At 46.6% G+C, this 17,882-nt stretch overlaps 1 protein-coding gene across 1 annotated transcript in view; it reads right to left on the bottom strand.

Moving 5' to 3' along the window:
* Positions 1-16,236: 16,236 nt before the first annotated feature.
* The window catches only part of TRIM71 (tripartite motif containing 71), a 59,438-nt gene continuing 57,792 nt past the window's right edge, over positions 16,237-17,882 (bottom strand). Inside the window, exon 4 of the mRNA XM_057706571.1 lies at positions 16,237-17,688. Coding sequence (XP_057562554.1) covers positions 16,237-17,688 — 1,452 coding nt within the window. The remainder of the gene's footprint in view (positions 17,689-17,882) is intronic.

Consider the following 17,882-nt stretch of genomic DNA (forward strand, 5'->3'; position numbering starts at 1 on the left):
AAGAATGGGAAGAGTTCAGGGGCTGAGGAGTGGGAGAGGGAATGGTAGCACCTTCTGGTACCTAAAGTCTTCTTTAGGAACAGGCATGTCGAGATTGGAGGCAGCTCAGGATAACATTGGCAGAACTGGGGCCCAGCAGATGGAAGCCCCAGGAAAATGGCTTGGCTAGGGGATAAGGTCCCCAGGAGGGTTCCAGTAGGAAGAGGCTGTGTCTGGAGCTGGACAAGAAGACCCCTCGGACTTTGTCCCAGACTCGGAACCTGTGACTGAGAAGGGAAGAAGTTCTGCAGCATTTCCCCCTCTGAACCCCAAGCCTGCTTGCCTCTAAAATGAGAGGACTGGGCTGGACATCACTAGGGTTAGGGAGGGCAGCTCAACCTTGGGAAAAAGCCCACCACCCCCAAACTGTACATCCTTGACAGCATGGCTTTTCATCAGAAACGCTTCTCCTACCCCACCCCAATATCCTCTAGCATCTCTCTCAGTGTGTCCTCCACGTTCAACATACTAAGTACTAAGTGCTAAAATCTGGCTGTCCGCTGAGGACACTGATTTTTCTCTAACCTTCTCTAGAGCAGCTGTTCTTTCTCAAACACTCCTGGTTCTAAAAGGATTTCGAGGAGAAAAAGATCAGGAAGGTGCAGTGTCCTAGCACGGAGGAGATGAGAGATGTGAGCCCAAAGGTAAGACAGCTTCGTTTGTGAGGAGGCAGCAGTGTCTGAATTAGGGGCCTCTGAAAGCTGGGATTTCTGGTCTGGCACACACAGAGGTCTTTCCCCAGGGCTGGATGACAAAATCTGGGGGAGGAGAGAGAGGCTCTCCCTTGACTCACCAGAACCAAAACATAGAAAGGTCTTGAGCCCGGGGTTGGAACCACGCCGGGGTTGGCACGACACCCTGGGTTTGGGCTCCTGTCTGACACAGGACAAGCCACTGACCCTCTGAATGAAACACCGGTTCCAGCTGTCGCCAGGCCTGCCAGGTCTCTACTACCATGTTTTCCCTCAGGTTTTCTCAGCTTCCGCTCTTGCCATCTATTCCCAGTCTCCCCTCTGGGCCTGTCTCCTGCTTTTCATCCCTCCCCTGGCCTCCTGCACCTACCACAGAACCAGTCCCCCAAGACTCAGCCACCCTTACACCCTTATCATCCCACCCACCAAAGCCAAACCACTGAGCTGAACGCCAAGGCCCCTCTCCCTTCTGGGCAGCATGGAGATAGGACACAGGAAGAAATGGGCACCGGGACCGTGAGGCCAGGAGAGCAGAGACATCAGGGAGCAAAGAAGCTTGGTTCTACATGTAAAGGGAGAAGCACAGTGAGAAACAAAATAAAGAGGAATGGGATCATTTCCGGAGAAATGACAGGATCTAGTGAGAGACTGGAAGCAGAGCACACAGTGTGTGAGCCGCACGAGGGCAGAATTTGGTCCACGTTGTTCACTGCAGTAGCCCCAGCACCTGGAAGAGTGCCTGGGTCATAGAGGCGTTCAAGAAATACGTGTTTCAGAGCACACAATGCATAGAGTGAAATGATGACTGATGAGACGAAAACCATAATTAGTTGGAATTAATACTGCTTGCAAAATTCTAAATACTCTACAAAGATCTGTCATTCTTTTTTTTTTTTCGGTCGCACTGTGCGGCTTGTGGGATCTTGGTCCCTCGACCACAGATGGAACCCGGGCCTCCAGCAGTGGGAGCACAGAGTCCTAACCACTGGACCGCCTGGGAATTCACTATTCATTTTTCAAATATGTATTGAGTGTTTATTTCACACTGGACACTATCTAGGCACTGGGAATACAGCAGTGAGTGAGCTCAAGAGAGAGGGAGGGGATAAAAATGACAAATCAGTAAACAAAGTAACATAAGCTAGTCATAAGTGCTAGTAGAAAATGAGAAAGAAAACAAAGAGACTTGAAATATTTGAATATCTGACTATGGGATGTACTAGTGATTAAAGGGCATTGCCGAAACTCGAGTCTGAGGGTGTGACAACGGAGGTCCTCCTGGCAGGTGTGAGGCGGTTGCTAAAGGAAGCCTGCTGGCGGGGAAGAGGCAAGATGGGCTCAGTTTCACAGCTTGTTATGGGTGGTGTTGGCAGAGATTTCTGGAGAATTGACAAATATGAAAATGAACTCTTTGGTTCATAGTCATACCTACACACACACACACACACACACACACACACACACACACACACACACCCCTGCATATCTGGCATGATCAAGAATAGAAATATTTAAGAAAAAAATATAGAAAAAAAAGAAAGAATAAAAGAATAAAAATATTTTAAGAAAAAAATATACAAAGAAAAAAGAAAAAAATATAAAGAAAAAACTATTTAAAGCAGAAAGGAACCCACATGAGTAAGGAGTAGCTCTTTAACACCGGAGAGTGCTACCCGGCCTGTGTCACTACTGAGCCAAGGGCCTCACCCACAAAAGGCCACTCCTCCCTCTCCAACAGTTTCCTACTCCTCCGAGGTGGGCTTCCGCCTGTATCTCGGTCCCCCTTGCTTTGGGAAAAGTGTCCTGGAGGGAGATGTTGTTGGGAGAGAGTATGTTGCTATGTGGAAGGTGCAGCAGTGCTAGTGGTGCTGGAGTCACGACAGAGCCTGTTTCTCAGGGATTCTGCTGGAATTGCCCGGGAACCTCGACGTGCTGGCACCTGCCCAGCCCTCCCTGCACGGGGGCCCTGGGACCATGTGCTCTGGGTGGATCCCTCCCCCTTTCCCATCCCAGACCTTCCTGTTACAGGCACATTCCTAAACTGAGTTCCCAAACCTGATGAGATCTCTGAACCCAGATTAGAGCCACCCCACCCATTCTTACTAAGCTTGTGTCCTGGTGCCAGCCCCACGCTGATAACCTTGCCTCATCTGGGAGAAGGTGGTCCAGGCTGCTGCTGGACTCTTCTCAGGCAGTACGGTCTCTCCCTGCCCAGAACACAGTGTGAAAAGTTAAAAGTTTTGGGAACTCCCGGGCGGTCCAATGTTTAGGACTCCGCTCTTCCACTGTAAGGGGCACGGGTTCGATCCCTGGTCGGGGAACTAAGATCCCACGTGCCACCTGGCGCAGCCAAAAAAAAAAAAGTTAAAAGTTTCTGATTCAATGATAGTTAGCTCGGTCCAGTCTGTCTTTAGCCTTTTGTAGCAAGAATAGCACATATTACTAGAAATAAGGTTTCGAGTGTCATATATGATAGCCATTTTAAAACATGTTATCAACTACAACTCAATAAAATTTTTTTAAAATGTTGAGAATGCTTGACTGTAAAAGTTGCCAAGATAAACCTCCAATCACCGAAATCAAAGTTGACATCTTTTGAGCAAAACACTAGGAAATTACCCCACCCAAGAAAACAAAGCTGTTGTCAGGCCACCTGTCCCAACAGGCCCTGGAAGGGCTTGGTTGAGCAGAAAGTATATTCACATCACAGAACCCACCAGGCAAAAGTGAGGTAAAAGTAGGTGAATACCCAGCCAAAACCATGCATCTATATGACTGGACTAACAAGGTCATGTTCACGTTTGTCAATGTTGCAGGAATATTAGCCTCCAAACCCAGCTCCAAAACTCACACATCTTCTTCCCCACCAAAGGGCTACCTTCCTCACCTCCTCATTTCTTCTAGGAATGCTTTCATTCTGGCACTAGGCTAGGCTTGGGGGTTCAAGAGTAAGTGTAAGTCATAACCCAACCTTTAAAAAAAAACCAATCAGTCTTGTTGGGGAAAAAAAAAAAGGTTAACACTGGAAATGGTGAGCTAACTGAGAAGACTGTAATTTTTTTTTAAGACAACACATTTAAAAAATTTACTTATTATCCCACACAGCTTGCAGGATCTTAGTTCCCCGACCTGGGATCAAACCTGTGTCCCCTGCAGTAGAAGTGAAGTCCTAACCACTGGACCGCCAGGAGATTCCCTGTAATTGGTTTTAATCATCCTAGACAATGCCCAAACTAAATGACCACTCCTCGGATATGGAGAATTAGAAGAAATGAGGCCACACACTCCCAAATCCTTTTGCAGATGGGAACATGGTCCTCATTTGTAAGGCTAAAGATAAAAAGAACTGTACACAAATATGGTATTTTAGGTAGCAAATTGGTTTTACATAAGAGTATGGGTGAAGCACTTCTGAAACTGCTGTGTATGTACTCTAGGACTGGGCAAATAAGTAAGTATATTTTGGGAAATGAGTCCCAGGTTTCTCTCTGAGAAGAAACTGTTACAAATAATGAAAGGAAGGAGACTGGAACAAAGCCTGTGGTGTTGAGTTGAAATCAGAAGTATCAGTATGAACTCAAGGTTTTTAGTATATTACAGATAGACACTCGCGTAGGTGCATCTATATACATACATATATTTCCCAGTGCTGTCTGCCAAGAGGGCCTAAGAGCAATGACATTCCAGGAGAGACGCGTCTACTCTGCACCCAGATTTTTGTTTCTAAACCCCAGTTTTCAATACAAGGAATGGGGCTTCTTAGAGAAATGGCTGCCTCCACCATAATGAGTCATATTCTGGGACTTCCCTGGTGGTCCATTGGGTAAGACCACACTCCCAATGCAGGGGTTCCGGGTTCCATCCTTTGTCAGGGAACTGGATCCCTCATGCTGCAATGAAAAGATCCTGCACGCTGCAATGAAGATCTTGCACGCGGCAATGAAGACCCAGCACAGCCAAATAAATAAATGAATAAATAAATAAATAAATCTTTAAAAAAAATGAGCCGTATTCTTATGGCTGCTTCAGCCCACATCCTAGCTCCCTTCCCCCAGTCCTGCAAACAGCCATGCCTTGGCCAGGTCTGGTTCCCTCTGCCCTAGGAAGGCAGTTCCAGGAAGGGGTGTGTGCAGGCCTTAGAAGCAGCATTAAGGTACTTCGAGCTGAGGCCCCAGGTGTTGCAGGATGGTCTAGAAGGGACAGCCCTCGGCCACTGGGACTCCTTGCCCAGCAGTGTGGGACATGAGGAGAGCCAGAGTGGAGACCGCTAACGTGTGGGACCCAGGACAGAGGCACCTTTTAAGAGAAGAAGTGAATTTAGTATTTCAAAGGATTTGAATTGTATTTTCGTTCATTTTTAGGCCCGAAGGGTCATGTGACTTAAATTTGACTTACCATTATTTACTATCGAGTAGGCCCAAGCTCTGGCTCTCAAGTTAGACGTTAACTTGGGGAAGAGTGCGAACGATTTCTGTCCAATAGGAAAGAGAACTCCCAAGATCGCACCGCCCGGAGGACATTAAGTGGATTTGTAGCTCGCTTTGCAGTCCTGTGCCAGCATTCCTCTTCCTGCTAACAGCCCTCTCCCCACCCTCTTCTGAACCAGCTTTAACACCGCCATTGCCTCACTGATGAGCTGAACAAAGCTTTGACGCGTGCGCGCTCTCTACTGTGTGCTTCACTTCACTCTTTGAAATTCACGCCCGTCAGGTTCATCCTCAGAGAATATGAAAACAGTGTATGTCATTATCGCCTAAACTATTATTTCTCTTGTGGGCCTACCATTACTTCAGAAGTGCTAGTCCTGAATCAAGTGACTCTATTTAGGTGACATTTTGGAAGAGGCAAAAAAATAAAAAAATAAAAAAAACCTACTCAGGAAGAAAACAGAGCAGTGACTGGCTGGGCTAAGGGTGGTGTAGGCGTTGACTGCAGAGACACTGGAAGAGTTTGGGGACTGGTGCTGGCCTCAAGATAGTGATTGTGATGTTGGGTACATGACTACGTATGTTTGTCAAAATTCACAGAAATGTAAACCGAAAAGAGTGAAATTTATTATATGTAAATTACATATACCTCAATTTTTGAAATTAAAAAAAACTAGTCTCTAAAAGTTGATTTCTGTCTAAATATCCCACCAGATGATATGCTTACCATGATTCACTCTGATACTCATTATTAAATTTTAATAACTAGCACGTTGCCTAGGAGACACAAAACTCATGTTTATTTTTATTTTATTTTTAAATAAATTTATTTATTTATTTATTTTTTATTTACTTATTTTTATTGGCTGCATTGGGTCTTCACTGCTGTGAGTGGTCTTTCTCTGCTTGTGGCAAGCGGGGGCTAGTCTTCGTTTCCATGCGCGGGCTTCTCAGTGCGGTGGCTTCTCTTGTTGTGGAGCACGGACTCTAGGCACATGGGCTTCAGTAGTTGTGGCACACAGGCTCAGTAGTTGTGGCTCACCAGCTCTAGCGCACAGGCTCACTAGTTGTGGCGCACAGGCTTAGTTGCTCCGAGGCATGTGGGGTCTTCCCAGAACAGGGATCGAACCCGTGTCCCCTGTATTGGCAGGTGGATTCTTAACCACTGAGCCACCGGGGGAGTCCCTAAAACTCATTTTTAAGCAAGAGTAAGTCTAGCACTATACACTTAGGCAGAAAGAATAGATGTCAAAGGTAGAGAAAAAACTTCCAACATGTCTGAGAACGGAGGGGTGGTAGGGAGTCACATATCACTCATGGAAAGGAAGTTTCTTAATGGCGATGTACCCCATTTACTATCCCATTCTGTTCTTTCTAGAAATGCAGAGTTCTGCCATCATTTACCTCATATTTCTGCCTCCTAGTGTCATGTGTTATGAGCACGTCAGGACCTTTACTGGAGGAAAGGAAAAACAGAAGTTCTGAGGTTTGCTTCCTCTGCTTGGTCGCCCCCCATTTTTAGTAACCATAAGGGGATTTAGTTGCTTTCAGTTTTACAGCTCCCTCATCCAGCAAGAAATTCATCTTTAATCCACCAAACCACAATGCTCCCTGAACAAAAACCAGATCTGTAACAATATGTAGTTTTGTTTTGAGCTTTTTTCAAACATGTAAAAGGTGTACTGTAAAGTCACCCTGGAACTAGCTCCTTTGACTTTTAAACGTACCCGGTTAGCTCCTGGTCATTCATTTTAGCATCAGTTGAATAAAGAGTCACATGTACTCTTCTCCGTCTTGTGCTAAAACCTCTCCACAGCACACTCTTGGAGGTGAAAGTACTGGGTCTCAGGGCACACCCACATCTCCTGTTTTACTAGATATTGACAAATTCCCCTACTGAGGGTTGTAGGCTCCCACCAGCTTTGCAGTTCTTATTTCTCACCAACACTTGCTATGACTTTTACATTTTTATCAAACTTATCTGTTTTTTTTTTTTAATTCGGCTGTATTTTCCTTATTGCAGTTCTTTAAATATTCTGGATATTATTTGTTGTTACTTATGCCTTTATAGATATCTTCTCCCAGACCAAGACGTACACTTTCAATTTTTCATGTTGTTCATTGGACTTTTTTTTTTTTTTTTTTTTGGCCACACCACGCAGCATGCAGGATCTTTAGTTCCACGACCAGGGATCAATCTGGAGAGATTTTTTTTTCAAGAATTTTTTTTATTTGGTTGCGCCAGGTGTTAGGTGCGGCACATGTGCTCCTTAGTTGTGACATGCATGTGGGATCTGGTTGCCTGGCCAGGGATCAAAACCGGGGCCCCTGCATTGGGAGCACAGAGTCTTAACCACTGTGCAACCAGGGGAGTCCCTGGACAGATTTTGTAAAACAGATTTAAAAAATAACAGCTGTACGTATTTCAATCACATGTGCACCCATGGCTGACTGGGTGTGTCTGCCTCACTCCCAGATCTGGCCTAGTGATGCTGCCATCCTTAGAATCTTGCCTGTGGCCCTGGGAGAGGGGCCGGCGCTCAGCAAGGGCTCACCCTGCCGATGAAACACTCCTGCTAGGAAGTGGCACCGAATCACTGCCACACACAGCCTTTGGGACAGGCTAGTCACATGGCCCTCCCAATCAAGTACAGAAAAGGCAATCAGACATTTTCATTTAATCAAAAGGGCTTTTTGGTTTTGTCTTTTTGGGTGTTTTTGGTTTTTGGTGTTTTTTTTGGCCTTGCTGCACCGCTTGTGGGATCTTAGTTCCCAGAGCAGGGGTCGAACCCGGGCCCCGGGCAGTGAAAGCGTTGAGTCCTAACCACTGGACCACCAGGAAATTCCCTAAACAGGTTTTTAGTATAGTCAGATGTATTGATTCGTTTGTTTCCTGTGCCTTTTCATATTGAGATTATTCATATACCATAAAATTCACCCACTTAGTTGTAAAACCACTACCACTGCCTAATTCTAGAACATTTCCATCATCCCAAACAGAAATCCCAGGAGGATGTGGATCACCTGGTAAGGTTATGCGTGTGTGTGGGGGCAGGAGGGCTATGGGAAATCTCTGTACCTTCCTCTCAATTTTGCTATGAACCTAAAACAGCTCTTAAAAAAAAAAAGTCTTGCTGATTCCCTGGAGGTCCAGTGGTTAGGACACAGTGCTCTCATTGCTGCAGCCCAGTTTCGATACCTGGCCGAGGAACTAAGATCCTGCAAGCCACAAAGTGTGGCCAAAAAAACCAAAAAAATAAAAACAAGGCCTTACCCAAAAAAATAAACTTAATATCAGTCATTTCCAATTTCCTCCAACCTCCCAGACCCTGGCAACCACTTTCTGTCTCTATGTATTTGTCTGCTCTGTGTATTTCATGTCTATGAAATCATGTATGTACCTGGCTTCTTTCACTTACATTTTCAAGGTTCACATTTATCAGTATTCCTTTCCTTTCTGTGGCTGAATAATATTCCATCGTAAGGACAGACATCTAGTCATCAGTAGGGACGTTTGGGTTGTTTCCACTTTTTGGCTATTATTGTTACTGTGAACCTTTCACGTACTAGTTTTTGTGAGAACACGTCTGCAGTTTTTGTGGATGTATACCTTGAAGTGGTACTGCTGGGTCCTTTGGGACCATGAAGAACTGCCAGATTGGGTTTCAAAGTGTGTGTAGCACCCAGCAATGTACGAGGGCTCCCATTACTCCATATATTCCGATTACCGGCAGCCCTACGGCCGGCTGCAGAGGGCTGTAGTCACCCTTAGAAGGTTTGGGTCCTTCGAAGCTCTCACCTCAATCTCCTGGAAGAGGCTGAAGGAACCAGGGAGGGCTGGAGATCAGACATTGGTTCTTTCTATAAAGTTTTCCTTCTCTGCACTTTCCCCCAGAAGTAGGTCCTGACTCACTTTATCAGCAGCTTCTCCTGGGGCTTTCGATTAAGGAAGATTCCTTCCTTTAAATAAAATAAAAAGAAAAGTCCATCCATCCAACTTTATACGTTCAAAAGTCTCTCCTTGTGTTCAGCTAGGAGTAAAAGGGAAATAAAAGTGAGAGGCCTGAAAAAGGAAATGGGGAACGGAGTCCAGAGTCCATTATGTCATACACCCTCATCTTGTCTTTGAGGAACCTTTACTCAGGATGGGTCACAATTTGCAAGCTGAAACGACCAGTGGGCAAAAAAGCACTTTAAATGCTCGATGCCAATATGGGCTGAAGTGGAGAGGTTCCCTGTGCCAGCTGCTGAGGCCTGGCACTTTAGGAAGGAGGGTCTTGTACAGTAGAGGTAGCTAGGACCGACCACCACTGGAAATTCTGCACACGTTATCACAGCTGGGCAGGGGCATACAACAGGGGAAAACGTGGTGAGGGGTGTGGAATCCAGCGTGCTGGTTTGCCAGACCCTCCATTCAGAGGTTAAACCTAAGACTGATTACAGAAAGCAGGTGAGCAAAGCTGGGGGAAATTTAGTTCCAGCAAAAAATGAGGTCTCCCAGTAAGTTGGGAACACACAGAGCACAAGAGAAGAGTCTCCTTCATCCCCCTGGCATCTATGGTACCCTGCCAGCAAGGCACTTGGGCATCTTGCTCACGCCCCCTGGCTGGAGCTTACATCCAAGTAGTTCCTCCCACCCCAGGCAGAGGTTATAACATCAGTGCCCACTAAGGTGGTGGCATCTGTGAGAAAATGGGGTGGGGGGCTGTGGTGATGGGGAAACCACATCCTTTCTCTCTACAGGGACATCTGCTACTCAGCTTCTTGGGAGAAGATAGCCCTGAGGCTGCCAGATCTGAAATTTCCCAAGAATCCAAAAGTCCAGATTTTAAAGCATTTAAGCTCTTTAACACTTTGTTTAAAATGCTGGTACCCACCTGTCTTAACACTGCACGGACCCAACCTGACCCACCGACCAGAGTACAACCTCTGGGACATGCTTCAGAGACTCCCTTTCGTGACGGGCAGGGTACACACCATTTATTCTCGATTAAAGGACCACAAAGACACTCTTTCCATGGAAAAACCCTCTTGTTTATTTGATTAAACAAAAATAAAATAAGCTGCATAGGAACAATTTTAAAGTCCAAAGAGACACCAACTTTGTTTTAAGGCTGCAGTAGCTGATACAGCATCTCCTTGCTACCTTCTCCAGCCTTCTCTATGGACCACAGCGATACATTCAGGAGCCTGTTAGCGGACACAGGAGGTTTTGAACACTTTTCCATTGGTTCTTCACCTGCTCATTGCCTGTCATGCCTGAGGCCTGCAGTATATCATTTAAGATTTAAAAGTAAAAATCCAGTGGGTGGGAGAAAAAAAATCCCACCCCAAACAAAAACCCACCTTAAAGGTTTGGGGAAAAACCTTTGCTTCCCCGTTCTCCACTTAACTGATGGGATCTGCACCACCGCCGCAACGCCCATTTTTAAAAGTGTCAAGAGGCAGTCAGCACCCAAGCGGGCTTGCAGCATGGTTTCTGTGGCCCAGGCAGTTTGTCTGGTGGTGCATATCCCTTACATCATGTCTGCCTTGGACAAAAAAAAAAAAAAAAAAAAAAAGGCTTACCTTAGTCATTCTAACATCAGGCAACGTGCCCATGTTAATGTCTCCAATTTTGCATTTATTTTTCTCACAAAAACAAAAAAACCCTCACCCAAAACATGTGTTCTACACTTTAAAATTAAAGCATTTTGCTGACCGGGCATGACAGCTAATGGACAGTATTAAGCAAGATTCATTTAAAAAAATACTAACAACCCTCCCACCCACCCGAATATTCCTAACATGCTAGTTAAAAACAACATCCCTAACCCACCCACCCTCTCACCTGCACTGAATTTAGGGGAAACGAAGGAAAAAAAAAAGAAAATCTTACCGCCCTAAAAAACAAGAACACCCCAGAAACGTGAAAAATCTTCCTCTGAAAAGACAACTACACAGACTGCTAGAAACACAAAGAACTATTCCGGAGCTGGTTATTTAAAGAAAGTAAACACTTTGCTACACACAGTAACATTCAGTCAGTGTGCTCTGAGATAGAGCCTTAAGAAAAATACTACCTGAGCTTGTAAGTTAATACAATCATTAAAAGGAGGTCTACGACCATGTGGATACACAAAACTTTTAGAACCATTACTGGTTAAATGATGATGGAAAACATCCCACCAGGCTGGCTTGTTAACCCGTAAGATCAGTTTTTAAAATAGGCATCATTGAGGTATTTATTCACCATGACATTTTTAAACCAAATTCACAATGACAGTGGTCTTAGGGACGCTCTCTTCCAACCAAACCAAAAATTAAGCGAGGGGAGGAAGAGAGGTAGAGAGGCAATACAGCATATCATGGTAATGTGCTTCTCAACTTTATCAAGTATTTAATAAACAAGCAAAGGAAAAGAACCCGTCAAAGAACATGTTACCTTTGGTAGGAAAGAAAAAAAATAATCAAACACAAAAAAGCAGCACACACACGCTTCACCATCACTGCTCAGTGAGACAGTGACTGTTAACAATGACATGGTGAGGCACGTCCTGCTGGGTCCAGATACAATCATGAGGTCTAAAGGATGCTCATTCCCTTCCAACAGGTGATGTTCTCAACAACTAGACCCTTAGAATTGCTCCTAAAAGGGTGTATTTGTAGACATTCAAAATACAGATAAAATATTTTTTCTCTTGAAGAGGAAAAACAAAAACAAAAACAAAAAACACAAAAGACCTAAAGGTCTTCATTTGCAGTCCTCAAACAGGTCAGATGAACCCATGGTTTCAGAACACTGAACAATGTGGTACCGGTGTGCGTAACTCCTGGTGGGGGGAAAAAATGCCAGATTGGTAAGAAATATGTGGATTTATGACTACGTTTGCCTGAGTATAGGACTGTTTGGTTTCAAGGTTTCTTTTCCAAGGCCAATCAAATGCATCCCCTGGGAGAAGTCAGTCTGGATGTATGAACACATTTTCTTCTCGAGGTAGCTCCTCACTCCCACCCACTCCCCAGGGCAGGAACACTATTCAGGGACCCGTCAGATGCCAACATGAGGTAGATGACTTTCGCCAACAGTGAGGTAGAAACTGAACGAAAGCAGACGGTGTGGAGTGGAGTGGAGGGGTTGGGGGGTGTGTCCTGTGCCCCAGCCCGCAGGCAGCCCCGAGGAAGCCAGAGAGCCTGGGGAGGGCGGGGGGTGTTGGGGGGCGGCGGCAGGCTCTCCGATTCCATCACATGCAAGTATAAGACTCTGACTTTTATACAGCCCCAGACTGTTGGAAACTCAGTAAGAGTGATGTTTTAAATAAATACTTTTTGGCACCATTGGATTTTTTTTTTTTTTAAACAGAAAAACAAGCCCATAACGTTGGCATATCTTTTACTATCTACCAGAACACAGCAACCTTAGAATCTTCCAAAGAGGAAGACAACACACAGACGACAGTATCCTGCTGCTTCAAGACGAGAAGACTTCCCGCCTCCAACCATCAAGCTTTGGCTTAACTAGAATAAAGCGGACTGAGCCAATCTCATGCTATTCTCTTACAACCCTATTACAAAGTGCCTCCTATCTGGCAACTGTTTTTGGCCCAGCATGTAATTTAGATTCTGTTTATGGTACCCTTGTATGTGTTTCCCTGATTCCCCAAATAAGTTAAACTTAAAACGACATCCATCAATCAAAGAGTTAGTGCACTTGGGTGTACTGTCTGGGCTCCTGGGCTCCAGCCAACTTGCGCGCCACCTGCCAGCCACCATACAGCACAGGTTCTCAGACAGCATTGCGTCTTGTGACCAAGTTCAGAGAGGAATTATTTAAAAACCAAAAAACCCAGTAACACTTCCGAAATGCTAAGTCAGTGTCAACCAAAAGTGGTTTGTCTCTGTGGGTTATTTAGATTTCCTTTACCCATAGTGATTTTCAAACCTATACATCCAAATCCAATTGGCACCTCAAACCATATACTGACCTTACACCACACCCCACCCCCGACCAGATCAGACATCCCTGGGGATTAGTGTCTCAATATCACATTTCCTCAAGAGAAACATTTTATCCTCCTCCCTTACAGCACCCAGGACCCTATCTTTTCACCAGGTTACTCCCTCTTTGACCCAATTCCTGCTAACCTAGCATCATCTCTTAATAGGCAGGAGATATGCACTGATAAACATTTACTTCAAACAGCCTCTCTGTTTTCCCATCTCTCCTCTATTTGGAGCATTCCACATTGTACAGGAAGCACAGTCCGAAGAAGTGCTTTGCACGAATCCCTGGGGGTCAGGAGTCTGTCGGGGCAGCCACAGATGGGCAATGTTTTCAAAGCAATAGCTTCCCAAGTGTGACCATGTTTCTCAAATGGCAGTGATGCACAATTCTGGGTGCAGAAAAGGTAAGGAGATCTACCTTTTATGGAGAGTAAAGAAGCAGAATTACCCACCAATATGCTCATTTCAGGGAGGGGACCTGCTTGCTTTAAGCCTGCAAGTTGGACAGTCTATTAATTAAGACCTGATCATTTTAGCCACGTGTGGAACCCCTGGCTTTACAACCAGATCCACAGAAAAATGTTAAATAAGCAGCTTTAGTTACTGCTACTTACCAAGAAAATTTCTCACCCAGGTTCCAATATTTCCCCACATACAGGGAAACTGGGAAGGAAAGGTAAGAGTGAAGGTGCTGAAAATGAAGACAGCATAATCAAAGGCAGTAACTACCTGAAATAACTTAGCCTAGCCATAATCACAACCTGAGTTTCCGAGAATATTTTAAAGAATTTACGATCCTTTTCTTTTTTTTCCCAATTAAAAAAAAATTAAGCATTGAAAACCAGTTGTCTTTGGTGTTTAAAGGCTGATTATTTGGGGGGTGGGGGACTGAGAGGAGGAGGATCAGCACCGAGTCATTCCAAGATTAAAAAGACAATAAAAATGTTTCACTACACGAGCTCTTTACCAGTCAAAACAACTTGGAACTTAGAGGGGGACTCATTATTAGAGAGGGACTCACTATTAAATTCTTCAATAAAAGAAGAGGCGCTTTTACAAAACAAGATCTCCTGCCACCTCCCCATGCTGAAACATAGCAGCTGGGAGGCAGCAGCGGGAAGCCACTTTCCAGTTTTCAGATCCTTGACTGCATGTGGTTCTCCTTTATGGGACGAGGTTTCCCCCATTTTGGTCACTCAGAAACCCAGGACTAAAGCAGTGGGAAGACACAGGCGACTGTGAGGTGGGAAAAGCAATCCGACTGGCTCGCCACACTGTTCCCCATCAACTCCTTTTCTCTGGGGATGTCAAAAAACAACTGTTCCATTTGTTATTTATTCTGTTTGTTGCAAACTCTACCCATATTGCAAGAGGAATTTCTCTTAAATACAGGAATAGAAACTGATCTGTCAGTCTCCCTGTTTAAACAAGAGGAGTCCTAGAAGCCAGGGCCGTCCCAGAGCCCCTCTTTCTCCTGGCTGCTCTGGAATTTGGTTCTCATTCAGTATTTGAAAGACAGCTAATGCCCAGAAGCACAAGGTTCTGCACCCAAGTCCAGCTTACGACAAGCCCACCCTGTAAAGTGACAGATGCCTTCCCATGTTTCTGCAGCAGGAGCCTGGCTTCATAAATTGTCATTCTTTGGTACCGAGATACAGGTTGAACAAGAGGTATCACGTCCTATGCATTTTTTCAGGTTGGGGCAATTTGGTTTACAAATCCTTTACATTCAAAGGCCTTTGGGGGGTAAATTCACGTTTACCATGCTCATGGCGCGGGAGCAGAACACTCTGTACAAGTGACCCGAGCAGAGGGTGTGGGGGTGGGCTGTTCCTATAAACTTGACTTTCACACATTCTATTTCCCTGAACGTCCAAAGCAGGAAAAAATTGTGCTTTTAAAACAAAAGTTCATTCCTTTGCCTACTCGTCTTAGGAAAAGAAACACCTAGCATTAAGAGAACAACATTCAGCCGCAGTCTGGGGGTCCCTTGCCTGTGTCTCACGCTCTTCGCTGACCGACTCAGCACGTGCACATCCACACGCCAGCCCATGCCTGAAAACCCTCTTTCTGAGAAGGAGGTTAATTTTCTTCTTCCTTCTACTTAATTCTTTGTAACCAACGGCAAACTAAAAACACGTAACTTTTGAGAATACTCAAAGATCCTGAACTACATCTATTTTTCAGAAACCAAAGTGTGAAAAGAAGTTCTTTGGGAGGTGGTACAGCATTTTAAGCTTTACTATTTTGGTGTAAGGTGGCTTCACACCCACACATACATACACCCCCACCCCCAACACACACCCTCCCTTAGAAGAAACAAAGATTGCATACCCTAAAACAGTAATGGTCTGCTTTTCTTGGCTAGCAAGCCACAGCCACATCTTCTAGGAATAAGAAAAGATGCTGACATTGAGTGGGATAAGAAAAACACTGAGGAATAAAAAGGGAACACAGGAAAGTTCTCTGTTGCAGCATTGAAAAAAAAAAAGATTTTTCCCAAAAAGGTCAAGATCACACAATACAACCTAACCCCATAAACAAACACAGTATTCGCAGGAACACAAATACTCTACAATTAAGCATCTTAAATCCTATGTTTCCATGTTTTATAGTTTTTTTTGTCTGCTTTTTTATACTTAGTAGTTTCCTCGTGTTTCCTTGGCTCAATCTACAGAATGCCCCCCACCGCACACATCCAGCGCCCTCCCAGCCACAGAGATGCTAGGCTTGTGCATGTCACGCTCCACGGAGGGGAGAGGGAAACGTGAACTCCACTGAGTGAGGGTGGGAGGAGGGCAGAGGGCCTGCTGGAGAAGGAAATGTAAAGGTTTCTGAGGTAGATAGAGATCATCACTTCACAGGCTCAATCCCTGCACAAAAGATATGTACATTCATCTGTAAAAAAATAAAGATGAGGTAGGACGTAAGCAATGTTGTACTTTTCTTGTTGTCTTTAAACAAAGAAAAAGAAGAAAAAAAAAAAAAAAAAAAAAGAAATTTCCCTGAGACGGTTTCTTCTTTGAAATTCAAAAGGAGGAGAGAGAGAGAGACACGTACACACGCACCCCAAACACAGAAGCCCAGGAATGTGATTAGAAGATGAGGATTCGATTGTTGCCAAAGTCCACCACGACAATCATGCCGTCCGGCGTGACGGCGATACCAGAGGGCCGGTCCATCTGCCCAAAGCCACTGCCCTGGGCACCAAACTTGCACAGGAAGCTGCCGTTGGACTCGAACATCTGCACCCGGTGGTTCCTGGAATCAGCCACGACGATGCGCCCCTCCTGGTCCACGGCCACGCCCTGCGGGCGCAGGAACTGCCCGTTGGCGGTGCCCTCGGAGCCCAGGAAGCGGGCCGACTGGCAGTCTGGATGAATGACCAGGAGCCGGTGGTTGTTGAAGTCGGTGACCACCAGGTGGCCCTCGTGGTTGAAGGCCACCCCCCGCGGGGAGTCAAAGTGCTTCCAGAGAGCCCCCTCGAAGCCGTACTTATTCAGGAAGACCCCGTCAGGCCCAAACAGCTGGATCCGGTGGTTCCGCGTGTCGGAGACCAGGATCTTGCCCTCGGAATTCACCGCCACGTCCCAGGGGTAGTTGAACTGCCCGTTTTTGGTGCCTTTCTCGCCGAACTTGAGGAGGAACTGGCCCTCGAAGGTGAAGACCTGGATGCGATGATTGTCCTTGTCGGCCACCACGATCCTGCGGGAGGCGTCGCAGGCCACGCCGGCCGGCCGGTCGAACTGCCCGGGCCGGGAGCCCAGCGTGCCGAACTTGTGGTGGAAGGCGCCGCAGGGCTTGAACACCTGGATGCGGTTGTTGCTGCGGTCGGCGACCACGATGTAGCCCTCCTTGTCCACGCTCACGCCCCAGGGCCGGCACAGCTTGCCGTCGCCGTCGCCCTCGCTGCCGAAGCTCAGGCCCGGGAGCCCGATGCCCACGTAGCTGCGGCCGGACTTGACCACCACCTTGAAAGGGCTGTTCTCGATGTGCTGGTTGCACAGGGTGACCGACACCAGGTGCTCGCCCTCCAGCTGCGGCCGGTAGCTCACCACGTACGTCCCGTTCTGCTGGTCGCTCACCTCCGCGCCAAACAGGTTGCCGTCGGGGCCCAGGACCACGGCCGACATGAGGTCGCCTCCCGAGAGGCGGGGCTCCCCGTCGTGGTCGTAGCCTATGACCGTGAAGGAGGCCACCTTGCCCTGGAGGGCCCTCTTGAGGCCGTCTCCCGTGGCCTTGGTGAGTGGCGCGAAGGCCCCGCTGCTGACGAAGCCGAAGGACTTGAGGGCGAGGTACAGGGCCTGGTCGGGGGGCGTGAACATGAGCCGGTCGTCCTCCTGAGGCTGCAGGAGGCTGCGCACCGTCTTGAGCTCCTGCACCTGCGCCAGCATGCGGTCTCGGGCCAGCAGGACATCCAGCGCGCGCCCCTCCTCCAGGACCTGCTGCACAGCGCTGATGGTGCTCTCCAGCTTGGTGAGGTTTTGCCGCAGCTTCTCCACCTGCAGGTACAGGGACTTGGCTTTCACCTGGCGGATCTTCTCTACCTGGAGGGAGAGGTGAGAGCGGAAGAGAGAACACAGAGGCTTAGAGAACCGCGACAGAAAACAACACTGATGTGCTCAAACCGAGGGAAACTTCACACTGAGGGAGGGTTTGCAGAAACACGTGGTCTGCGTTCCCCCCAAAGTGGCAAAATCCAAAGACAGAGGAAGGGTGGGCAACGGTCCTCGATCACAGG

The sequence above is a fragment of the Hippopotamus amphibius genome, chromosome 13, assembly GCF_030028045.1.
Source record: "Hippopotamus amphibius kiboko isolate mHipAmp2 chromosome 13, mHipAmp2.hap2, whole genome shotgun sequence".
Lineage (NCBI taxonomy): Eukaryota > Metazoa > Chordata > Mammalia > Artiodactyla > Hippopotamidae > Hippopotamus > Hippopotamus amphibius.